Consider the following 24120-nt stretch of genomic DNA (forward strand, 5'->3'; position numbering starts at 1 on the left):
ATTACATTAAAGCCGCAAGCAGTTTTTTCCTTTAAAAATGACATTTTGTGCAGGGACTGTTCTAAGCATGGGAAACACGCGCCACTTTACAGGCATACTATAGACACCCCCCAGATACGATATTTAAAGGAATAATTCACTTTTTTTTTAACTTTAAGCATCATTAAAATCACTGCTCCCGAAAAAAGGGCCGTTTTTAAAAGTTTTTTTTTGCATTGATACATGTCCCCTGGGGCAGGACCCAGGTCCCCAAACCCTTTTTAGGACAATACCATGCTTTACCAACGCTTTTTTTTTTTTTAGCTGTTAGCGGGGAAACTCATTGGCAGCTGATGACTCATTGGTTGTTAAGGATGCCGCGGCCGGCTTCCCGGACCCACTTCTTAACAACTAGATTACACTGCGCCCTGACTGGGCAAAGCTTTGCCTAATCAGGGTGCAGAATGCACTGCGTAGCGCTCAGTGCATTACAGGGTGTTCATGGGGGCAAACAACCCTGAAAATTTGACTGTTTGGTGAAAGCCTGAATGGGCAAATGTTTGGCCTGAAATCATGCTTGGGCCAAACCGTTTGCCCATCCCTAATAAAAGTGTTTTAGGAAACTACATGTCATCAAGTTAGGGTTTAGATCTATTAATAAAATTAAAGTCCTAAATCCTTTTAAAGGTAATTATAAAACTAGATACCAGTATTTCAAATGCCCCCCAACAGTAAACCTTGTCTACTATTTCATTAAAAATAGATCTCTGAAGACATTTGCAAATACACTGTATGGACACATCACCAAATTATTGAGTTTGTTATTGAGAATTATTGAGAATTATTGGCATGTTTCAAGTGAAGAGTTCTATAAATGCTATGGCATTTTAGACCAGGCTTTCTCAATCAGGCTTCCTTGGAACCCTAATGCCGCGTACACACGGTCGGACTTTTCACCTACAAAAGTCCGACAGCCTGTCCGACATACTTCCGGCGTACCTTCGGCGGACTTGCGGCAGACTTTCTTACGAACGGACTTGCCTACACACGACCACACAAAAGTACGACAGCCTAGTACGCGGTGACGTACACCAAGTCCGACGAGACTATAAAACGGAAGTTCAATAGCCCGTACGACACCCTTTGGGCTCCTTCTGCTAATCTCGTGTTAGTAGAAGTTTGGTGAGAGACGATTCGCGCTTGTGAGACTCGTATTTTTCAGTTCGTTTTAACTGTTGTTCAGTCTGTGCTTGTGAGGTTTGTATCTGCTTTTCAGTGCGTTTGGTCAGTTGGCATTGAGAAATCTTTGTTTTATTGGCCGCTCGTTCCTGATTTTCAGGTCGTTCTTCACAGGCCTTGCTGTTCTTCAGTGCGTTCTGTTAAGTGCGTTCTGACCAGCCGACCGTTTTGAAACCATGTTACCTGTACGTACTCGTCGTAGAGCTCGTGCATTGTATGTGTTTGGTGCTGTAGTTTATTCTTCAGCCCAAGACCAGTCCATGAACAGGGCGAGGAGGAGTTCATGGACCAAGAATTGGTTGCTTCAGCGTGACCAGTTCTGTCACATGCCTTTGCTCCGTGAGATCCGTGAGAATAATCCTGAGGATTTCAGGAACTTTCTCCGGATGACGGACCCCGTTTTTGACCGTTTGTTGGCTTTGCTGACCCCCTATATTAGCAGGCAGGATACCTGCATGAGGCAAGCCATCACTCCGGAGCAGAGGCTAGTTGCCACGTTGCGGTACTTGGCGACAGGGAGAAGCCTGCAGGACCTTAAGTTCTCGACAGGCATCTCCCCCCAGGCTCTGGGTATCATTATCCCAGAGACCTGTTCTGCCATCATCCAGGTCCTGCAGAAGGACTATATTAAGGTAAGATATTTTTCTTTTATTAGCATCACATGTTCTTTTATGTAATCTTTGATAATGTAATGTATTTCTTGCTTCAAACACTACTTACCATCATTGCAATATAGTGTGAATGTCCCCTTTTTATCCTCACACATGCTGGATTTTTTTCCTGTTATTTTTTGTCATGCATGTATATTTTCCTTCAATAACCTCCCCAGCATGCAGTGATGTGAACATATCCACCTAGTCTACTCATTTTGAATGTATTTTGTTTGAGTGTATTTAGTGTGCTTATAATTAGCAATTAGCTAGATTTCACAACCCCCCCCCCCCTAAACTCACTCCAAATAGTGTGCTGCTAATTAGCAATTAGCTAGATTTCACAACCCCCCCCCCCACCCTCGTAAAAATTTGCTTGAATGTTCTGTGGTGTTGATTTGTCTCAAGCAAATATATGTTGCACTTTGCTAAATGCATGTGCACTCTACAAGTGCATTTGTTCCAGTGCTTTAGTAAATGAGCAGAAGCTCTGCTGATTTCCATCATCAAATCATATGCAAGCCTCAAAGTGTTTTCATTAATTGCCCTTGCATGTGATTGTGTACTCCTTGCAACATGAATGCCTTTTTACATTACCTCATTTACTGTAAGCTGGTTAGCAACTGCACCTGCAGAGTGCGACAACTGCAGTCTTGTAGCCTTTTTAGTCCCTAAATTCCTGCGTGTCCTAAAAGTAATCTTTTTTAGGGATTTCACAACCCCCTAAAATGTAATCAATGTTCCATCAGAGGGGGTGAGCAATCTGATAAGTGTGCCTTTCCATATTAGTTATTCCAGAAGAATTAAATTATTTAATGTTATACTGATGCTGGGGACTAATGTTTTTAATTGTCTAATTTTCTTGCAATGTTAGCTTACAAATTAATTGATTTTGGTTTTCTTGTTTGATTCCCCAGTTTCCTTCAACGCCACAGGAATGGCAGACTGTGGCATCCCATTTTGCCAGCCGTTGGGACTTTCCCAATTGTGGAGGGGCTATCGATGGGAAACATGTCCACATCGTGCCACCACCCCATTCGGGGTCATACTATTTTAATTATAAGGGGTTCCACAGTATTATTTTAATGGCGGTGGTGTCGGCACACTATGAATTTTTATATGTGGACGTGGGGAAGAATGGCCGGATGTCGGATGGAGAAGTATTTGCCCAGACGGAGTTCTGCCAGCGTCTCCAGAGTGGTGGCCTGGGATTGCCACCTGATGCGGATAACGTGGAAGGACTCCCCTTTGTCTTCATTGCCGATGAAGCCTTCGCTCTCAGCAAGCACCTCATGAGGCCATTCCCCCAAAGAACCCTCACCCCAGAGAGGAGGGTTTTTAATTTCCGGCTGGCCAGAGCTAGAGGAGTGGTTGAGAATGCGTTTGGAATTCTGGCCAGCCGGTTCCGCCTGTTTCAAACAGCCATTAATTTGGCGGAATACAAACTTAATTTTATAATTTTATCGTGCTGCATTCTGCACAACTTTTTAAACAAACATTCTCAGAATTATATAGGCACAGTTGGGCCTGAGGCCGGACAAATAGATGCCAACCTTACGGGCCTGGATACTGTCCGTACTGGCTTGGCCCCCCAAAGTGCCCGTCAAGTTAGACAGCAATATGTTAATTATTTTATGGGTAGGGGGGCCATTGCAATGGGCCAGGATATTTAATTTTTTACAATAAAAAAAATATTGATGAAATCTTGCATTATATTTATTGCTTGCCTTTCTTTTGGGCTGTCTCCTAGGTTATGGTCGAGCAGTTGTAGTGCCAACTGTATTTTAATTTTAAATGTCTAAATAAGCTCCATTGCCACTGTAAACAACTTTTTTACAATTATAACCAAACTGATACTGAGCATTGAAATAACAAACCACACATTTATTTAATTCCTATAAGGAGATGTTTTTATTAATGGTTGTTATGCATTCAGTTCTGCATTTAGTATAAAATGTTCATAGACAAAAATATAATGATCTCTTAATAATTTTGCAAAATATAATTATATTTAAATATTTCTCCCTAATCCACAAAAAAATATTTTTGGCTTTTTGATTTTCGCAAACAGGCTTTTTTTTTTTTTTTGTTTTGTTTTTAAAAATCAAGTTTTTTTTTTTTTTGGTTTTTTTCAAATCAAGTTTTTTTCTTTTTTTTGGGTTTTTTTAAATCAAGTTTTTTTTTTTGGGGTTTTTGAGAAAATCAAATTTTTTTTTTTTTTTTGTTTTAAAATCAAGTTTTTGGTTTTTTTTTTTGGTTTTTTTAAAATCAAGTTTAGTATTTTTTTGGGTTTTTTAAAATCAATTTTTTTTTTTTTTTTGGTTTTTTTAAAATCAAGTTTAGTATTTTTTTTGGTTTTTTAAAATCAATTTTTTTCTTTTTTTTTGGTTTTTTGAAATCAAGTTTTATTTTTTTTTTGGGTTTTTGAGAAAATCTAATTTTTTTTTTTTTTTTTTTTTAAATCAAGTTTTTTTTTTTTTGGGTTTTTTTAAAATCAAGTTTAGTATTTTTTTTGTTTTTTTCAAATCAATTTTTTTTATTTTTTTTGGTTTTTTTAAATCAAGTTTTATTTTTTTTTTGGGTTTTTGAGAAAATCAATTTTTTTTTTTTTTTTTTTTTTTTTAAATCAATTTTTTTTTTTTTTTTGTGTTTTTTAAAATCAAGTTTTTTTATTTTTTTGGTTTTTTTAAAATCAAGTTTTTTTTTTTTTTTGGTTTTTGAGAAAATCAAGTTTTATTTTTTTGTGGATTTTTTAGGTATTTACGAGAAACAGCCCTCCTTTTTTAAATTGGGTTAAACAGCCATTTCTGTTCAGCCAAAAAAATAAAGAGAAGGCCCAGAATGGGGTCAGCAAAACAGGAAATGAAGGACATGATTGATGTTTTGGGGTTTCAAAAAGGGCATTTAGATTCGACCCAAAACATCAATCATGTCCTTCATTTCCTGCTGCATACGATCCAGCCGATTACGCATTTCATCGATGTCCTTATTCCAGGCCATTATTTGACCAATTAGCCGTTGGGCACTTTCTGAGGTGAAATAGTCACTTCTTGTACCTAAAGTGGAATGAAACCAAAAAATGTATTTAGAAATATGCACACATACATAGTTTACCTTACCATAATAAAGCTGTTGTCTCAGACACTGACCTGGTGGGGTGCCCATGTAGCATAATTCCTCCACATCCTCGGGGGTGGCACTGTTGCTTGAATCAAGCACAACCAGATCCCCTAAAATAGAGTAGACAAATTACATTAAACAAAAGGCAGCCATGCATAGATTACCGTAAGCTGGTGTGTCAGACACTCACCTGGTGGGGTGCCCATGTCGCCCACCTCTCCTTCCTCCACATCCTCAGTGGGACTTGGGCTGATTTCCCAATCATGTTTGGCTTGGGGTGGACTGTCTTCTTGTTGGCTGAGTGATTTTTCCCCTATGTGAAACCAAAAATTATTATTAATCTACTTAGCACACAGATATTTTAGTACATAGTAATTTTCCAACATTTGTAGTGAAGTGGTTTGTGTAGAGTTCCTATTTTACCTCAATATTTAAAATTATAAAGACATATCGTATAGATAGATATCTAGATATCAATATCTCAAAATATAGTTAATAATCTTTTGATCTCTCTCTCTCTCTCTATATCTGGAACAAAATCTCTAAATATCTAACTAAATGTAAAGAAGAAAAAAAAGCTAACTTAAAATATTCCAAAAGAATGTTTTACATTTCTCTCTCTCTCTCTCTCTCTATATATAATATATATATATATATATATATATATATATAGATATATATAGAGATATATATATCTATAGATATATATATCTCTATATATATCTATATATATATATATATCTCTATATATATATATATATATATATATATATATATATATATATATATATATATATATATATATATATATATATATATATATATATAGATATATATAGATAGATAGATAGATCTATCTATAGATATGTAACGAGGTTTAGTAAAAGATCGTTTAAAACGATGAACAAAAAAATCGTATAGGAAGGAAAAGCACATGGAGCAGTATACAAGGTAATAAACACAAGAGAAAAACACGACAAGTACTTACTTTTTTTAAGAACTTTCCGGATACGTCTGTATTGATCCGGCTCCCTGAGTTTCAGGTCAGACCATCTTTTTCTAAGTTGATCTCTGGAGCGCTGGACCCCAAAAGATGCCTGCAAAGTGTCCACGACCTTCGCCATTATTTTGGCCTTGCGCAAATTTGGCCGTGCGTACGGCCCATACTTCCCATCATAGTCGTCTTTGTGAAGAATGGCCACCATCTCCACCATCTCTTTAAAACTCATATTAGAGGCCTTAAATCTAGGCCTCACAGATCTTGACGTTCCGGCCTCCGGGCTGTCTCCACTACCTGAGGTCGTCAACATATCAGGTGTCTCCGCCATTATTTACCCCACTACGCGCCGTAACAAAAAATGGGCGGAGAACATGAGTTAATTTCGAACGTCAGGGGCGGGCGACGCAGGCGGAGTTTCACACATGCGTAGTGTATGAAGAGGGCCCTTGCGCACGTGTCGTACGTACGTTCTGTGCGTAGGTGATAGTGGACCAGGACGTTACAAAACGAAGGTAATTTTAAATATATTTTTTTTGGGTTTTATGGTCATGACTTTGTAGCAAGCGGCCTATATGGCTTGATAGATTGATGAGGCCTACATAGGGAGAAGATGATGAGGGGTTAGCAGAAACCTATAATAAGTGTTTTTTGTCTTGTGACTTTATCTTTTCCAGATATAATGAATCCCCTATTTAAGGATCCAGAGTTCCTTACAGCTTTTATTTCTAAATATCGAGAGATGAGGAATTTGTGGGAGGTGAAACACCCTCAGTATTATGCAAAGCATGTGAGGAAGTCAACGCTGGAGAGACTTCTGTCTTTTGTCCAGGCGACCATCCCGGAAGCAACAATGGAGACATTGCTCAAGAAAATTGGGGTCTTGAGGAACATGTATAAGAGGGAGCATAAGAAGATCCAGGAATCAAGGAGATCAGGAGCATCAGCAGATGATGTTTATGTACCCAGGCTGTGGTACTACAATCAACTCCGTTTTCTTGATGACCAGAATGAAGCCAAGCCATCACTTTCAACCCTTCCCTCCACCCTTCCCTCCACCCTTCCCTCCACCCCAGCAGAGGCTGATGAGGAGCAAGCTGGGTCTTCCATCCTGGATGAACCGGATATGACCATCTGGAGTCAGGTAAATTATTTTAACAAATATTTACTGTACTAATATTAATGATGTTAACTGGATGTTATAATTGTCTAAAATAATTTTGCACTCAAAATTGTGTATACATATCAATTGACAGTAGTGGCTAAATATGTTTGGCACCTGCTTGAAATAATTAGGGTGTCTGGTTAGACTCTTTTATTAAAGAGATGTATTCACATTGAATTTGCTATTCATGAGAAGCAAACTGTGTGTCATTGATGAACCCAAAAAAATATACTCAAACTATTGTCCTTTTTTTATACACAGGATGAGTCCATCCAGGAGGAATGTGGGGAAAGTGGCAGGCAGGAGGAGACCGGGCCCATGGACAGCCTGGAGGAGGCCGGATTCACCATCATCCTGGAGGAGGCTGGGCCCAGTGTCAGGCAGGAGGTGGCTGCTCCCAGTGAGGTGGCTGCTCCCAGTGAGGTGGCTGCTCCCAGTGAGGTGGCTGGGCCAAGTGAGGTGGCTGGGCCCAGTAGGAGCCTGACCGAATCCCAAGTGCCTCCCCTCCACCTTCCCAAAAAAAGGGCCAGGAAGGGGATGGTCACACAGGACGCATCCCTGCGCCTCATGCAAGAGGCCACCCGTTTTTTAAGGAGCCCCCCCGAAGTGGAAGAATCCTATGGCTGCTACTTAGCCAGCAGGCTTCTTCAGATGGATTGGGAGCAGCGCCTCATTTGTGAGCGCCTATTTGGGGAAACAATCCATAAGGGGCTGCAGGGCACGCTAACACGAAACACCCAACTACATGAGGCAGCCCCCCTCCTCCTCCTCCTCCTCCTCCTCCTCCTGCCACAACTGAAACACCAGAGCCACAGCCTCAAAAGAAGGCTACAGGGAAGGCTGCAGGGCAGCGTGGAGGAAAGGCTGCAGGGAAGAGAAGAAAGTGATGACCTGGGTTCAGTCTGGTCTGACAGAAGACGCAGGCTGTTGTAGGACCACAGCCTGGGGACATCTAGATCATCTGCTGGTGCTGTTGATCTCTGGGATTCTTGGACCAGATTGTGCTCCCTCTTATATGGACTCCGCAAGATCCCAATTTTCTTGTACACCGACTTTTGCCAGCGTTGACTTCCTCTTTATTTTATTTTGACCATGAATAAATGGATCTTTTTTGAGTTTAGCCAAAGACTTTATGTGTTTTCTTTTAAATCATTGATTTTACACACAATGTTAAATTAACAAGGGACAACAATCTCATTGAGTTTGAAAAAAAACACACCAAAAATACATTACTAATGTTAATAATGTTCAAGTGGTAAGTCTTGAAAATAAAAAAATCTACATAACCAAAAACGGTGCTTTGGGTTAACTTTATCTAAAAACTAAAAAATAATCACTAGAAAAAAAAAATAGAATAATGGGTTCTTTGTGGTAACTTTACAAACCTAAAAAAAAAAAAAGGGAAAAAGTATTATTAGTATGGAAACATTGTTTTTAAAAAGCATACTATATCATTCATGAGATCAAAGAGAAAAAGAATCCAGAAATCAGTTTGGGAGAACTCTGATTATGAACAGCAAAACACCTTCGTTCTTTAGAGCATTCGTAAAGAAGAAATAAAATGCGCTGCATTCAACGATCACAGATTTTGCAGCGTGATGAATGTGCTACCTACAATATGAACACTAGTTTTACTAGACCGAGTGCTTCCGTTTAGTTTTTGCTTATGAGCATGCGTCGTTTTTTTGTCCGTCGGACTAGCATACAGACGAGCGGACTTCGGGGTCCGTCGTAGTTACGACGTAAAGATTTGAAGCATGTTTCAAATCTAAAGTCCGTCGGATTTGAGGCTAAAAAAGTCCGTTGAAAGTCCGGAGAAGCCCACACACGATCGGATTACCAGCCAGCTTTAGTCCGTCAGCGTCCGTTGGACTTTTGTAGACGAAAAGTCCGACCGTGTGTACGCGGCATAAGGTTTTTCTAGCGGTTGCAAGGGGTTCCTTGAGTAATAGGCAATTTGTGCCTCTCAGATAAGTTCCCACTGACACCATTGATGTTTTTAGTTATCGTCAGGCGGTAATTCTTCCAAATGTCAAGTGTAAGGAGCATTTTTCTCACTGGCCATCACACTAATGTATCATGAGTTGTAGATATAGTAATTTTTAGCAGGGGTTGCCTGAGACTGGAACATTTTTTAAAGGGTTAGTTAGTGTTGAAAAGGTTGGGAAAAGGCTGATTTAGAACATTGTACACTTCCAACCTTGTGGCAACCATTTGGTGAAGACCCTTTTCTGTTCCTGATCGGTTCCGATGCCCTGGTGTACAAAGCCAGCACTGTATAGACTGGATTTGATGGATTTGATGTACAGAAACCTGAGTGGCCTACACAGAGTACTGACCTAACCCTACTCAACACCTTTGAGCTAAATAAAAAATTTGATTGCAAACCAGGTCTTCTTGTCCAACATTAGTACCTGAACTCACAAATGCTCTTTTGGTTGAATGGGCACATAACCACAGACACACCCCAAAATATTGCCTTCCCAGCACAGTGGAGGCTGTTACAGCCAGACAAGGGGGGGCTAACTCCATATCAGTTCCCATGGTTATGCAATGAGATGTACAACAAACTCATATAGATGGGATTGTCAGATTTGCCTGAAATCAAGGTGGTAAGGTCAAGGTGTCTTCCTTCAACAATATGGTCCATATTATAATCTGCAGTAAGAGCATCCATTTTGGGATATTTAAACAAATAAACTTAGAGCAAACTAACAGGAAGGTTAACCTCTTGGCTTCCGTTTTACTTAATTACTGTCACAAGAAAGGCACTAGATTTATGATCAGAATAGTGGCACTCACTGTTATCCATGCCAAATCTGGATTTGAACTCGTGACCCCACCAGCCAACCAACCTGGAAGGAAGGAGAAATAAAAATCATTATACGCAATTACAGCTGCCGCGGAATGAGCTAATTCGCAGCAAACACACACTACTGTATTTAGGAAACAGCTCGTCGGCCCAGCAGGTGACACGCAAAATGTTTTGACATTACGGGGACGGTAATGAAGAATTCAGATCAAACATCACAGTGTGAAATGTTAGCGAACAGGAATTTAGAATGACTGACCAGAAAAAGAGCAGAATAATGAATGTTATCAGACATCGGCAGGAGGGGCTGGGATGGAGAACTAGAGGTTCTAAAAATAAAAAGACTTTTCCGCTAAGAAATAAAAAATGCATTTGAAGAAAAAAAAAACATTTTTGAATTTTAAAGGTTGTTACGGAAGAGCACAGTAGAGGTCTTTGTTAAACAGGAAGTATCTGCAAGCTACTTCACAAGTCCAAAATATGGCAAAGCTATTTAACCCAAGCTACATACAGCTGTTACAGGTTTATTACCATCATCAGTGCAGTGCATGGAAACCATAGCAAATTACTATTTCCTACTCTGCTGGTCTAAAGATCACTTTCTCATAAATACATGGTTGGTGGCCAACCAATCAGTCCATTGAAGATGAATAAATACATTGAAAACCTCCATATACAGAACCCTATACCTACAGTCATGGGGGTACTTGATTGTGACCAAATTAAAGTAAACAATTCAATCAATGTGTTTTTAGATGTTATCCACACCTATGCACACCTTATCATGCACCACAACCCTCAATATGTGTGCTGTGGTGCTTTGTCATTCATTTTGAATGGCAACAGAAAGGTGCAAGCATTGTGCAGTACTACTACACAATAACGAAGGCTGCATATGAAATTAGCAAAGATAGATGGTTCTGAATGGCACCCAACGCACATATACAGTGTAAGTAATGCACCTGCCCTTTATTGCATCTTTATATATTGATGTGAATTAAATTTGGTTTGCTGTGTTGGGCAACAATAGCACTGGGATTTTTTTGTGTGTTGAGACTCCTGAATTGGCTGTCTTAATGGAACGAGAAAAAAAATGTTCATTAACGCACACATTGGTGTGACGGGAACCTTAAAGCCTAATTGTAGCTAAAATTAAAACAATGGAAAAGCTGAGTTAGACCTACCGGTAAACTCCTTTTCTGAGAGTATTCCAGGACAGCTCATGAGACCTTGGGCTCCTCCTACCAGGACAGGAAACACGTTACACCCACCAGATAAAAGGGCGGTCCAGGCCCATGTCAGTTTTCTCAAGAACCGTAGGACCCTGCAAAACATGTGCATGATACACAAAAATTCAGACAGAACCGGGTGGGAATCCGGCTGTCCTGGAAGACTCTAAAAAAATGAGTTACAGGTAGGTCTAACTCAGCTTTTCTCCAAGTGTCTTCCAGGACAGCCCATGAGACGATGAGCCAGAACTTACCAGTCTAGGGAGGGACAACTGCCTGAAGGACCTTACGATCAAACGCCTGCTCCTGAGCTGATAGGAGATCCAGGCGATAATGTTTAATGAAGGTCGAGTAACTGGACCATGTGGCAGCCCTGCAAATTTGTTCCGGTGAGGCACCAGCCCTCTCAGCCCAAGACGTAGACAAGGCTCTAGTTGAGTGCGCAGTAACAAAAGGTGTAGGAACCTCCCTAATATTGTAAGCGATGGCTTGCTTTATCCATCTAGCCAATGTGGGTTTAGATGCACTATTACCCTTGTGAACTCCAGAAAAGAGGACAAATAAGGCATTGGTTTTCCTAAAGGTCTTGGTGACCTCAAGATAGACTAAGAGAATCCTTCTTACATCTAGAAAACTAAATTTTCTTTCTAGGTCGCCCTGTGGCGAACTACAAAAGGTTGGCAGTACAATGTCCTGAGATCGGTGGAATGTACTTGCCACCTTGGGCAAAAAACCTGGATCGGTTCGTAAAACAACTCGATCCTCAAAAATCGTGAGGAAGGGCTCCCTTACTGATAGGGCCTGCAACTCACGTACCCTATGAGCTGAGGTAACAGCTATAAGGAACACAGTCTTTAATGTAAGTAACTTAACTGAAATACTTCCCAGAGGCTCAAATGGAAATTCCACCAGAGTTTGAAGTACTAGGGACAGATCCCAAGTTGGACAACTTCTCACCACTACTGGTCTGGCCCTAGAGATAGATTTGAAAAATCTGGCTATAGTGGGATTTTCCAGGAGAGAAAACTGGAGGAACACACTAATACCTGCCGCCTGTACCTTTAAGGTACCAACTGAAAGACCTTTGTCGACACCCTCTAGGAAATATTCCAAAATAGACAGAATATCATGAGTTAATCTTTCATTTTCAGATAACCATGAGTTAAACCTCTTCCAAACTTTGGAATATATGGCTCTAGTAACCGGCTTACTGCAATTAACGAGAGTCTTGACTATATTGTCAGAGAACCCCTGGGTGCTCAGTATCTTTTCTTCAGATACCAGGCCGTCAAGTTTAAGGAAACCACCTGAGGGTGTGATACTGGACCCTGCAATAATAAGTCTTCCCTTTTCGGAAGACTCCGCGGAGGCTCTGAAACCAGAGACTGTAGCAGGGAAAACCATGGCCTCTTGGGCCAAAATGGGGCAATTAGAATGAGATCTGTCTCCTCTAGCAGAAACTTCCGGAGGACTTCTGGAATAAATCTGATTGGCGGGAAGGCATAGCATAGGCCTGAAGGCCACGGGTTTGCAAGAGCATCGATCCCCAAGGCTTGGTCTGCCGGGTTCATGGAAAAGAATATCTCCGTCTTGCAGTTGTTTCAGTTTGCGAACAAATCCGCTATGGGACGACCCCATCTCCTGGTGAGGTCTGCAAAGACTTTGGGATGAAGGGACCAGTTGTCTCGGTCTATCCTGTGACGGCTGAGTTAATCTGCCAGGCAATTGTTTGTCCCCTTCAGGTGTACAGCTGAAATTGAAGTTAGATTCCCCTCTGCCCATGAAAGGATCTCGTGGGCAATGGGCTAAAGCATTCTCGTGCCTCCCTGCTTGTTGATATACGCGACTGTTGTGATATTGTCTGACAGAATTTGGAGGTTGTGACCTTTGATCTCCATCTGAAAAGACTGCAGGGCTCGCTGGACTGCTAGCAGCTCTCTTTGATTGGATGAGGCCCTTGAGACCACTCTCCCTGTGCTACTGAATTGCTGAGGTGGGCCCCCCATCCCCAGGAACTCGCATCTGTTGTAATTCTTCGGGATATGGGAAAGGACCATGGGAGACCTCCTGCTAGGTGCTGGCCAGGTCTCCACCAGCACAGGCTTCTTTTTATCCTGGCGGGAAGCCGGATCCTTGACTCCAGGGACCTTACATCCCCGTCCCAGTTTCCTAATAGAAACATTTGTAACGGACGCTGACGGAGTCTCGCCCATGGTACCGCGGGAAAACATGAGGTCATAAGACCCACTGCCTTCGACACCTGTCTCAGAGAGACTGACTGGTTGGTCTGCAATGCTGATATAGTCTGGAACACTTTGGTAATCTTCTCCTGAGGAAGAAAAACTCTTTGGTTCACTGAGCAAAAATCGTAACCCAGATAAGTTACTTTCTGGGCCGGGATCAAGGACGATTTTTCTTTGTTTATCAGCCAGCCTAGGGACTGTAAGAAGTCCTGTACAGCCTAGAGATCCTCCAACAGCCTCTGGTATGATTTTCCCACTATCAGGAGGTCATCCAAGTAAGGGATAACAGTTATCGCCTTTAACCTTAGTGGAGCCAGCGCTTCCCCCAACACCTTCGTAAAGATGCGTGGGGCTGAGGAAAGACAGAAAGCAAGGGCTTGAAATTGAAAATGTCGGGTCCCCATACTCGTCTTCACTGCCAATCTCAAAAACTTTTGGAAGGCTGGATGGATAGGGATATGAAGATAGGCATCCCTTAAGTCCAACGTGGCCATAAACCAGTCTGGGTATAGTAGGTTTTTGATTGTAAAAACCGTCTCCATACGGAAATGCTTGTATCTGATTGACTTGTTTAAGGTCCGGAGATTCAGGATAAGTCAAAACTTTCCCGACGGCGTTTTGACCACAAATACATGGGAATAGAATCCCTTGCCCTGCTCTAACTGTGGGACAGGAATCAGGACTTTTTGATCCAATAAGTCTCCGATCTGGAGACCCAGAGCCCTCGCTTTCTCTCGATCTTGTGGATGAAAGGTGACCAACAATCGTTCTGATGGTTGATGAACAAACTCCAGCCTGTACCCGTTGGTCACTAGGTCCAGGATGAGAGGGCTCGAAGTGACTGCTGCCCACTGTGGGATGAAGGCCCTCAATCTTCCTCCCACCAGGGAACACAAGTCACTGTAGCTTGGCGGGCTGTTGAGGAGGGTTAAACAGCACCCCCCCTTTGCCTCTGCCTTTGTGCCCAGTCCAGTGTTTTTTCGGCCTGCTGTCCTTTTCTCTAGGACTCTGTTGCCTGCCTTGGCCACGAAAAAATTTTCTGGCTGTCGGGATTCTCTTTTTCTCTGGAAATGCCTTTTTCTTATCAGCCATGCCTTCCAGAGCCTCCTGCAGTCCTGGGCCAAATAAATGATCGCCTGTTAAGGGAAGCCCACAAAGGCGTAATTTGGAGGCTGGGTCCCCTGACCAGGTTTTAAGCCAAATGCTTCTCCTGGCCAAGTTCACTAAAGCCGAAGTCCTGGCCGACATTCTTACCGACTCTGCGGAAGACTCTGCCAAAAAACCTACAGCCTGAAAGAGGAGAGGAAAGGACTTTAAAATCTGCTCTCTCGAGGTACCCGCTGACAGGTGTGACTGAATCTGAGTCAATCAAACCTCCAGATTTCTGGCCACACAAGTGGAGGCTAGAGCTGGTTTTAGGTTCCCAACCGCTGAGTCCCAGGCTCTGTGGAGAAGGATATCCCCCCTCTTGTCCATCGGATCCTTAAGTGTGCCCATATCATCGAACGCTAAGTCCGAATTTTTTTGAAACCTTTGAAAGAGGTGCGTCCAGCTTTGTTTTTTTATTCCACGGCTGCGCAGTGTCCTCATCAAAAGGGAACCTTCTTTTTAGGTTACTAGAGAAGAATGGTTTTCTCTCGGGGTTATCCCATTCCAGTTTAACAGTATCAACCAATGAACTATGGACTGGAAAAACTCTAGGTTTTTTCTTATGCAATCCCTTATACATAAGATCGTGTTTGGATAACTGAACCTCCTCCTCTTTCAATTCAAGGGTGGTATAAATAGCCTTTAACAAGTCATCCACATCCTCTACAGATAACTAAAATCTCAAGCCTCGAGTGGATTCTCTATCCCTGGGCTCTATATCTGACCCTGACCTCAGCCTCAGAGTCTTCACTCTCTGCCTACTGCAGAGTGCTGACTGAAGCTCTCTGTGTGGACGCAAGCTCGTCCCTAACAGAGGTTAGCATTTTCTGACAAGAGGCAACCAGGTCATCCTTTACAAGGCCATCTATACAGCTGCGACAAACGGCTTTGCTCCACGAGGAGCTCAATTTGTTTGTGCACACCGCACATTTCTTTTTAGGTGGCTGCACTTGAGTCTTGTCTTGGGTCTTGGTCTGTAAAACAAAAAGATAAGTGACCCTAATGAGACTCACAGCCACCCCGCCACCCCAAACCACCATGTGCAGGAGGGAGGAAATGTGTCCCCTTAACCCACTACTACAGAGAGGGGAGGGGGAGGGAACACTCACAGGGAGAGCAAGATAGTGACGTAACACTTCAGGCTTACCTGTGAGGTGCTGGTGTTGGGCGCATCGCCTGCCTGTGTAGAAACTGCAGATTGATCCATCTTGCCCCTTTCTGGCTTTCCACAGCCTGGCTGCTTTTACCAGAAGACACCAGCGGCCAGTGTCTCCTGTTCGCGCCGTTTAAGGAGACTGGAACCGGCATCTCCGGCGCCCGGCGATGACGTCATATGCCCCGGAAGTGACCTGCTCTCAGTACTTTCTGTGGGCCAGCTTGGAGCGCAGAAGCCCCGCCCCCTACTTGAGCGCCGCAGCTTCCTGCTTCTCCTCACACAACTAGCCATGCTGCCTGTGAGGAGAGGATACCGCTGCTTTCTAAAGAAAAGCGCTTATGGGAGCTGACACCATGCCAGTCCTGGCCCTCTCCAGGCACCGAGATACAGGAGACCGCAGCACAGCCAACCTCTCCAGTGGAGTGCTGCTACTGGCAGAGGAGAGGTTAGTGAAATGCCCCAAATAGCCCTATAGAGCCCCTGTTCATGAGACCTAGGGACCAGGTTCCAGGAACATGTTACCCCCCTGTCCGGAGGAAACACAAATAACTGACATGGGCCTGGAGGACCGCCCTTTTATCTGGTGGTTGTAAAGTGTTTCCTGTCCTGGTAGGAGGAGCCCAAGGTCTCATGGGCTGTCCTGGAAGACGCTTGGAAAAAAACCAGTACAAGGGACATAATCTTCTGGTGCAATGGGGGGGTTTATGAGGCAGTCCTTTCCAAGTAGCTGAATCATTCATAGCAGCTGTCCATTCAAATCATTTTCAGGCTCTCTTGATGAGGGCTTGTGACAACCCTTTAGTTGGATTAACTACTGCCACATCTGAAGATTATGACGCCAGGGGCAGGAGAAGACAAGAATTTCTACTAAAAGAAGAGAGACCAGCACAAGGGACACATCCTACTGACCGTAAAGCCTCGTACACAATACTGACAGCTCAGGTTGGAGCCGAAGTTAGTACAGTGATGTCCCTTGCTGAGCTATTGTGTTCTGGGAGGGGGACAACCCCCTCACCAGAACACCCTGGTCAGCATTCTCTACCTTTTCAGGCATGAGCCTTCCACAGAAGCTGTCGTACACACGGGCCAAATGTCAGCCGGTTTCTATTGAGCTGGCCTTTGCCAGCCGGCATTCGGGCGGTGTGTACTAGGCTTGTTTTGTCCCTTGTGCTGATTTTTCTGTTTTTAATTTAAACCACACATTGGGGTTGATTTACTAAAACTGGAGATTGAAAAATCGGATGCAACTTTATATGCTAGCCAATCAGCTTATAAATTTAGCTTTTTTAATTAACCCCTTCACACCGACAGTACGCATATATGCGGCCCCAATGGACAGGGATTTTTTTCGTGGGGCCGCATATGTATGTATCTGTCTTTGTGCTGGGAGCACGCCACTCAGTGCAGTCCCAGCACAGAGATAGGAAATCAGCAGGAGTCCGGGGTCCCGTTCTAACAATTGGTACCTGGAACTCCCAGTTCTGAGTCACCTGATCACTGTGATAACCTCTGATTGGCTATCAAAGTGGTCAGTTACTGTGAGCTTGCCCCTGTGTTTCTCTCTCTGTTAATCAAGAGGAGAGATACATTGTATCACTCTCTCTCCTTTGCAGAGAGAGAAAAAAAAGCTGTGTGTAAAAAAAAAAAAAGAATAATAATAAATAAAATAAACAAAAAATCGTTAGATCTAAGTTTGATCTAGGTCAGTGCTAGGGTTAGTGTTTTGGTCAAATAAGGGTCCAAAGTCAAGGTCAGTATATTTTGGGCAGGATTTAAAAAAAAAAAAAAAAACATTTTTTTAATTAGTTTCATTGTCAAAGCAAAATGAGCACTATTGCTTTTGGGCTGTACATATAACAACCAGCATACACAGGGGTTATATCGCTGCGATCACCCAGAGAAGGGGAATTTAATTTGGATATATATATTCTTACAATTTTGGGACAGTTTTTCCTCTGATATTAAAAAAAATATCAGGAGATATCATTACCATTTACCACCAAATGAATTATATCTAGGTATATATATTCCACCTGGATACACAAAGTAGTTGTGATGATATGTATGGTTTTACTAACACATGTCAAAATTGCTAATTTGTGCTTAGGCATTAACATTTGTTTTACCCTTAGGAGTGAAGGGGTTAAGCTTTGACAAAAAAAAAACTAGAAGCTGATTGGTTTCTAGGCAAAGCTGCACCACAATTTGCACTCTCCAGTTTTAGTACTCTCCAGTAGGGATGAGCTTCGTGTTCGAGTCGAACCCATGTTCGACTCGAACATCGGCTGTTCGATCGTTCGCCGAATTGCGCAGTGCATCGCAGTGCATTGCTTGCTGATGATTGGCCAAGCATGCACTATGACCCGCATGCTTGGCCAATCACAGCGCCGCCTTAACAGAGAGCCATAATTGGCCAAAGCCAAGGAGGCTTTGGCCAATTATGGCTCAGGGGATTTAGTACACGCCCCACACTATATAAGGCCGCCTGCACGGCGGCCCTGTGCAGTGTGTTCCGGTGTGCTTAGAGAGAGAGAGAGAGACAGTGTCATTTCATTTGAGTTAGCTAGATTAGGCAGGACAGTCAGTCAGTTAGCTGCACTTAAAGTGTATTGTGTATATATATATGCATCCCAGGTGTTGCATATATATATATATATATACACTGTATTCAGTTTAGCTAGATCCGTTCCTGTTATCTTCTAGACTATTTACATTTAGTGCAGTGCGTCCTGCTCACAGTGTTCAGCTAGATCCGTTCCTGTTATATTCCTACTGACAGGCAGGCTTGTCTTGTTACAGTATTTTGAAGAAAATTACTGGTGTTCTTTTGATCCTATTAGTACCACAGTCAGACAGCTAGACTATTTACAGTTAGTGCAGTGCGTCCTGCCCACAGTGTTCTGCTAAACCTACAAGTAAGTGGGGTGCGTCCTGCTCACAGTGTTCAGCTAAACCTACAAGTTAGTGGGGTGCGTCCACCTCACAGTGTTCAGCTAAACCTACAAGCTAGTGGGGTGCGTCCTGCTCACAGTGTTCAGCTAGATCCGTTCCTGTTATCTTCTTACTGACAGGCAGGCTTGTCTTGTTACAGTAAATACAGCTACCTGAAGAAAATTGCTGGTGTTCTTTTGATCCTATTAGTACCACAGTCAGGCAGCTAGACTATTTACAGTTAGTGCAGTGCGTCCTGTTCACAGTGTTCTGCTAAACCTACAAGTTAGTGGGGTGCGTCCTGCTCACAGTGTTCAGCTAAACCTACAAGTTAGTGGGGTGCGTCCACCTCACAGTGTTCAGCTAAACCTACAAGCTAGTGGGGTGCGTCCTGCTCACAGTGTTCAGCTAGATCCGTTCCTGTTATCTTCTTACTGACAGGCAGGCTTGTCTTGTTACAGTATTTTAAAGAAAATTGCTGGTGTTCTTTTGATCCTATTAGTACCACAGTCAGGCAGCTAGACTATTTACAGTTAGTGCAGTGCGTCCTGCTCACAGTGTTCTGCTAAACCTACAAGTTAGTGGGGTGCGTCCTGCTCACAGTGTTCAGCTAAACCTACAAGTTAGTGGGGTGCGTCCACCTCACAGTGTTCAGCTAAACCTACAAGCTAGTGGGGTGCGTCCTGCTCACAGTGTTCAGCTAGATCCGTTCCTGTTATCTTCTTACTGACAGGCAGGCTTGTCTTGTTACAGTATTTTAAAGAAAATTACTGATGTTCTTTTGATCCTATTAGTACCACAGTCAGACAGCTAGACTATTTACAGTTAGTGCAGTGCGTCCTGCTCACAGTATTCTGCTAAACCTACAAGTTAGTGGGGTGCGTCCTGCTCACAGTGTTCAGCTAAACCTACAAGTTAGTGGGGTGCGTCCACCTCACAGTGTTCAGCTAAACCTACAAGCTAGTGGGGTGCGTCCTGCTCACAGTGTTCAGCTAGATCCGTTTCTGTTATCTTCTTACTGACAGGCAGGCTTGTCTTGTTACAGTAAATACAGCTACCTGAAGAAAATTGCTGGTGTTCTTTTGATCCTATTAGTACCACAGTCAGGCAGCTAGACTATTTACAGTTAGTGCAGTGCGTCCTGCTCACAGTGTTCTGCTAAACCTACAAGTCAGTGGGGTGCGTCCACCTCACAGTGTTCAGCTAAAGCTACCTGTAGAAGGTTGGTGGTGTTCTCATACTACAGGCAGGCAGTTGATTTTGCTAGCTGCAGTATCAGTACATATATATATATATATATATATATCCCAGCTTAGTGCAGCTACAGGCTATTAGTATGTCTGGAAGGCCAAGAAGGAGAGGCAGACAGTCACAAGCCAATAAGAGAGGGCAAGCAGGCTCTGTGTCTAGTGCTGGTCGTGGAGACGGTGCATCCTCATCAGCACGTGGCCATGGGACACGCTTGGCCTTTTTTTCAGCAGCTGGCCATGTTGAGCCGCAACATGCGGAAGACTTGGTCGAGTGGATGACCAAGCCGTCCTCATCCTCCTCATCCTCTCTCACCCATGCCCAGGGTACTTTGTCTGGCAAAGCAGCGGCCTCTTCCCTCGGCTCAATGTCATCAGTGACTCCTTCCCTAGCCCCACCATGTCCTCCTGAGGAGTCCCTCGAACTGTTTGACCACAGTGTTGGGTACATGCTCCAGGAGGATGCCCAGCGTTTGGAAGGCTCTGATGATGATACTGAGCTCGATGAAGGCAGTAACACGAGCACGGACAGAGGGGGTGCCCAAGAAGGACAGCAATCTGGCAGTCATGCTCCCCCTGCTGCAGCATACTGCCAGGTTTGCTCCAGTGATGAGGAGGGAGGGGATGATGAGGTCACTGACTCAACGTGGGTGCCTGATAGGAGAGAGGAGGAGGAGGAGGAGGAGGCGGCACATCACCAACGAGGCAGGATGCCCTCCAGGGGCCAGCCTAAGGGCAGCACATTGACTGCATCACACCCCAAAGCTCCACATGTGCAGGGCGCTGCAGTCTCTGCGCGTTATTCAAAAAGTTCTTTGGTGTGGGCCTTTTTTGAGACGAGTGCATCAGATCGCACCGCTGCTATTTGCAACATATGTCTCAAGCGTATCTCGCATGGCCAAAACATCTCCCGCTTGGGTACCACATGCTTGACCAGACATATGTTGACCTGCCATGCAGTTCGTTGGCAAGCGTATCTAAAAGACCCACACCAAAGAACAAAGAGGACCTCTGCTTGCTCCTCATCAGCTGAGATTTCCAACCCCACTAGACCTTCAGTCCTCTCTGAGACCTGCACTGAGAGGAATGAAGGTGTAGAATTAGGTGTGTCACAGCCACGTACTTGTGGGCAATCTGATTTTGGTACACCAACGTCAGATTGTACCAGGCAAATTTCCCTGCCCCAGCTGCTGCACCGCCGAAAGAAGTTTGCTCCCAGCCATCCACATGCCCAACGGTTGAATGCTAGCTTGGCAAAATTGCTAGCACTTCAACTGCTGCCTTTTCAGTTGGTAGACTCTGCCCCCTTCCGTGAGTTTGTGGAATGTGCGGTTCCTCAGTGGCAGGTACCCAAACGCCACTTTTTCTCACGGAAGGCGATTCCGGCTCTCTACCAGCATGTGGAAGGCAATGTCCATGCCTCGCTGGACAGGGCGGTCAGCGGTAAGGTGCATATTACCGCTGACTCATGGTCCAGCAGGCATGGACAGGGACGTTACCTAAGTTTCACGGCGCATTGGGTGACTCTGCTGGCAGCTGGGAAGGATGCAGGACAAGGTGCAGTAGTGTTGGAGGTTGTTCCGCCACCACGCCTCCAAAATGCTAATGATTGTGACACACCTCTCTCCTCCACCCCCTCCTCTTCTTCTTCCTCCATGGCCTCTTCCTCGGAACCAGCTGTGCTCCGTAGTCGTTTAAGGGGCTACGCAAGTACGCAGGCCAAAAGATGCCATGCGGTGCTTGAGCTGGTGTGCTTGGGGGACAGGAGCCACACTGGGGCAGAGGTTCTGTCAGCTCTGCAGGGGCAGGTTCAGAGGTGGTTGACGCCACGCCAACTTAAGGCAGGAATGGTGGTTTGCGACAATGGCACCAACCTCCTCTCTGCCCTCCGACAGGGACAAATGACCCATGTGCCCTGTTTGGCTCACGTCCTTAACTTGGTGGTGCAGCGGTTCTTGGGCAGGTACCCGGGCTTACAGGATGTCCTGAGGCAGGCCAGGAAAGTCTGTGTGCATTTCCGCCGGTCATATAATGCCAGTGCTCGGCTGACGGACCTCCAAAAGGAGTTTAACCTGCCCAAGAACCGCCTAATCTGTGACATGCCCACCAGGTGGAACTCAACGTTGGCCATGCTGCAGCGGCTGCACACGCAGCAGAGGGCCATCAATGAGTACCTGTGTGACTATGGCACCAGGACAGGGTCAGGGGAGCTTGGTTTTTTTTCCCCACGCCAGTGGGCCATGATCAGGGATGCATGCACTGTCCTGTCACCATTTGAGGAGGCCACGAGGATGGTGAGCAGTGACAGTGCATGCATCAGTGACACTGTCCCCCTTGTCCACCTGTTGGAGCACAGGCTGCGTGGAATAATGGACAGGGCACTTGAGGCAGAACAGAGGCAGGAAGAGGAGGACTTCCTTAGCTCTCAAGGCCCCCTTTATCCAGACAGTGTTCCTGCGTGCCCGCCGATCACACAGGAAGAGGACGAGGAGGAAGAGGAGGAGGAGGAGGAGGAAGATTGTGTCAGTATGGAGGTGGAGCCTGGCACTCAGCATCAGCAGCAGTCTTTAAGGGATCAGTCCCAAGAAACACATGGACTTGTACGTGGCTGGGAGGAGGTGGCTGCGGACCATGTTGTCCTTAGTGACCCAGAGGACTCCGGACCGAATGCCTCAGCAAACCTACGCTGTATGGCCTCCCTGATCCTGCAAAGCCTGTGTAAGGATCCTCGTATTCGTGGTATCAAGGAGAAGGACCAATACTGGCTGGCAACCCTCCTTGATCCACGTTACAAGGGTAAGGTTGCGGACCTTATCTTGCCATCGCAGAGGGAGCAGAGGATGAAACATCTTCGGGAGGCCTTGCAGAAAGGTCTGTGCAACGCGTTCCCAGAGACTGGGAGGTTACAAACTCCTGTTTCTGGACAACGTGTTGCTGAGGCTTCGGTCAGTCAAAGAAGGAGCGGTGGAGAAGGTGGCCGTCTGACCGATGCGTTCAGACAATTTTTTGGTCCGCAGCCCCAAGGTATGATCGGTTCCAGCAACCATCACCAGCGTCTGTTTTACATGGTGCAGGAATACCTAGGGGCAAGATCAGACTTGGACACCTTTCCCACCGAAAATCCTCTGGGTTACTGGGTCTTGAGGATGGATCACTGGCCAGAGCTTGCACAGTATGCGATTGAGCTACTGGCCTGTCCTGCATCCAGCGTTCTTTCGGAACGCACATTCAGTGCTGCTGGAGGCGTGGTAACCGATCACAGGGTGCGTCTGTCCACTGACTCGGTCGATCGACTGACCTTCATAAAAATTAATGAGTCTTGGATCACCACCAGCTACCAAGCACCTGATGCTGATGTAACCAAGTTTTTTTTTGAAATCTCAGATCCCTTCAAAGACTGCCTATGCTGATGCTGAGTGACTATCCCTGAGTAATTATCCTCTTCCTCCTCAATCATCACGCTGATAGCTTGTAAGAACATTTTTGGTTCTGGGTGCCACCACCAGTGCCTAAGGCACAATTTTTCAGCCCCTGTTTAACAGGGGCGTGTAATTACGATTTTTGATGTAATACTTTGCAGCAGGGCTCGTTCCTGCATTCCAACTAGAGTGTCTGTGAGGGGTTGCAGTGTTGTGGCACCAGCACCAGTGCCTAAGGCCCAATTTTTCAGCCCTTGTTTAACAGGGGCGTGTAATTACAATTTTTGATGCAATACTTTGCAGCAGGGCTCGTTCCTGCATTCCAACTAGAGTGTCTGTGAGGGGTTGCAGTGTTGTGGCACCAGCACCAGTGCCTAAGGCCTAATTTTTCAGCTCCTGTTCAACAGGGGCATGTAATTACAATTCTTGATCTAATATTTCACAGCAGAGCCCTGTGAGGGCTTACAGTGTTGTGGCCACAGCAACACCTAAGGCCCAAATTTCTGCTGAGTATATAGGGCAGGACCCTACTTTCAAACAACTAACTTACAAACGACTCCTACTTGCAAACGGAAGGAGACAACAGGAAGTGAGAATAAATCTACCCCTAGGAAGGGAAATTCTCTCCTGTAAGAGTTAATATGGGAAAACCATTTCTCCTTTCCACTGATGCTTTCCAATCCATTGGGACAAAAAGTGAGGTGAAATCTTCTGAAGAGGAGGAAAGACAGCAAAACAAATGTCACAGGGGTGATAACCCTTCCCTATGTTTTCCAAAAAGCTT

The 24120-nt window shown here is 44.5% G+C and overlaps 1 protein-coding gene across 2 annotated transcripts in view; it reads right to left on the bottom strand.

The window, feature by feature from the left end:
• Window positions 1-24120, bottom strand: part of KYNU (kynureninase) — a 244663-nt gene that overhangs the window by 46582 nt on the left and 173961 nt on the right. For both annotated transcript variants that reach the window (XM_073634233.1, XM_073634234.1), the window contains exon 11: window positions 9953-10005. In XM_073634233.1, the coding sequence (XP_073490334.1) occupies window positions 9953-10005 (53 nt within the window). The remainder of the gene's footprint in view (window positions 1-9952; window positions 10006-24120) is intronic.

Source organism: Aquarana catesbeiana, linkage group LG06 (assembly GCF_042186555.1).
Source record: "Aquarana catesbeiana isolate 2022-GZ linkage group LG06, ASM4218655v1, whole genome shotgun sequence".
Taxonomy (NCBI): domain Eukaryota; kingdom Metazoa; phylum Chordata; class Amphibia; order Anura; family Ranidae; genus Aquarana; species Aquarana catesbeiana.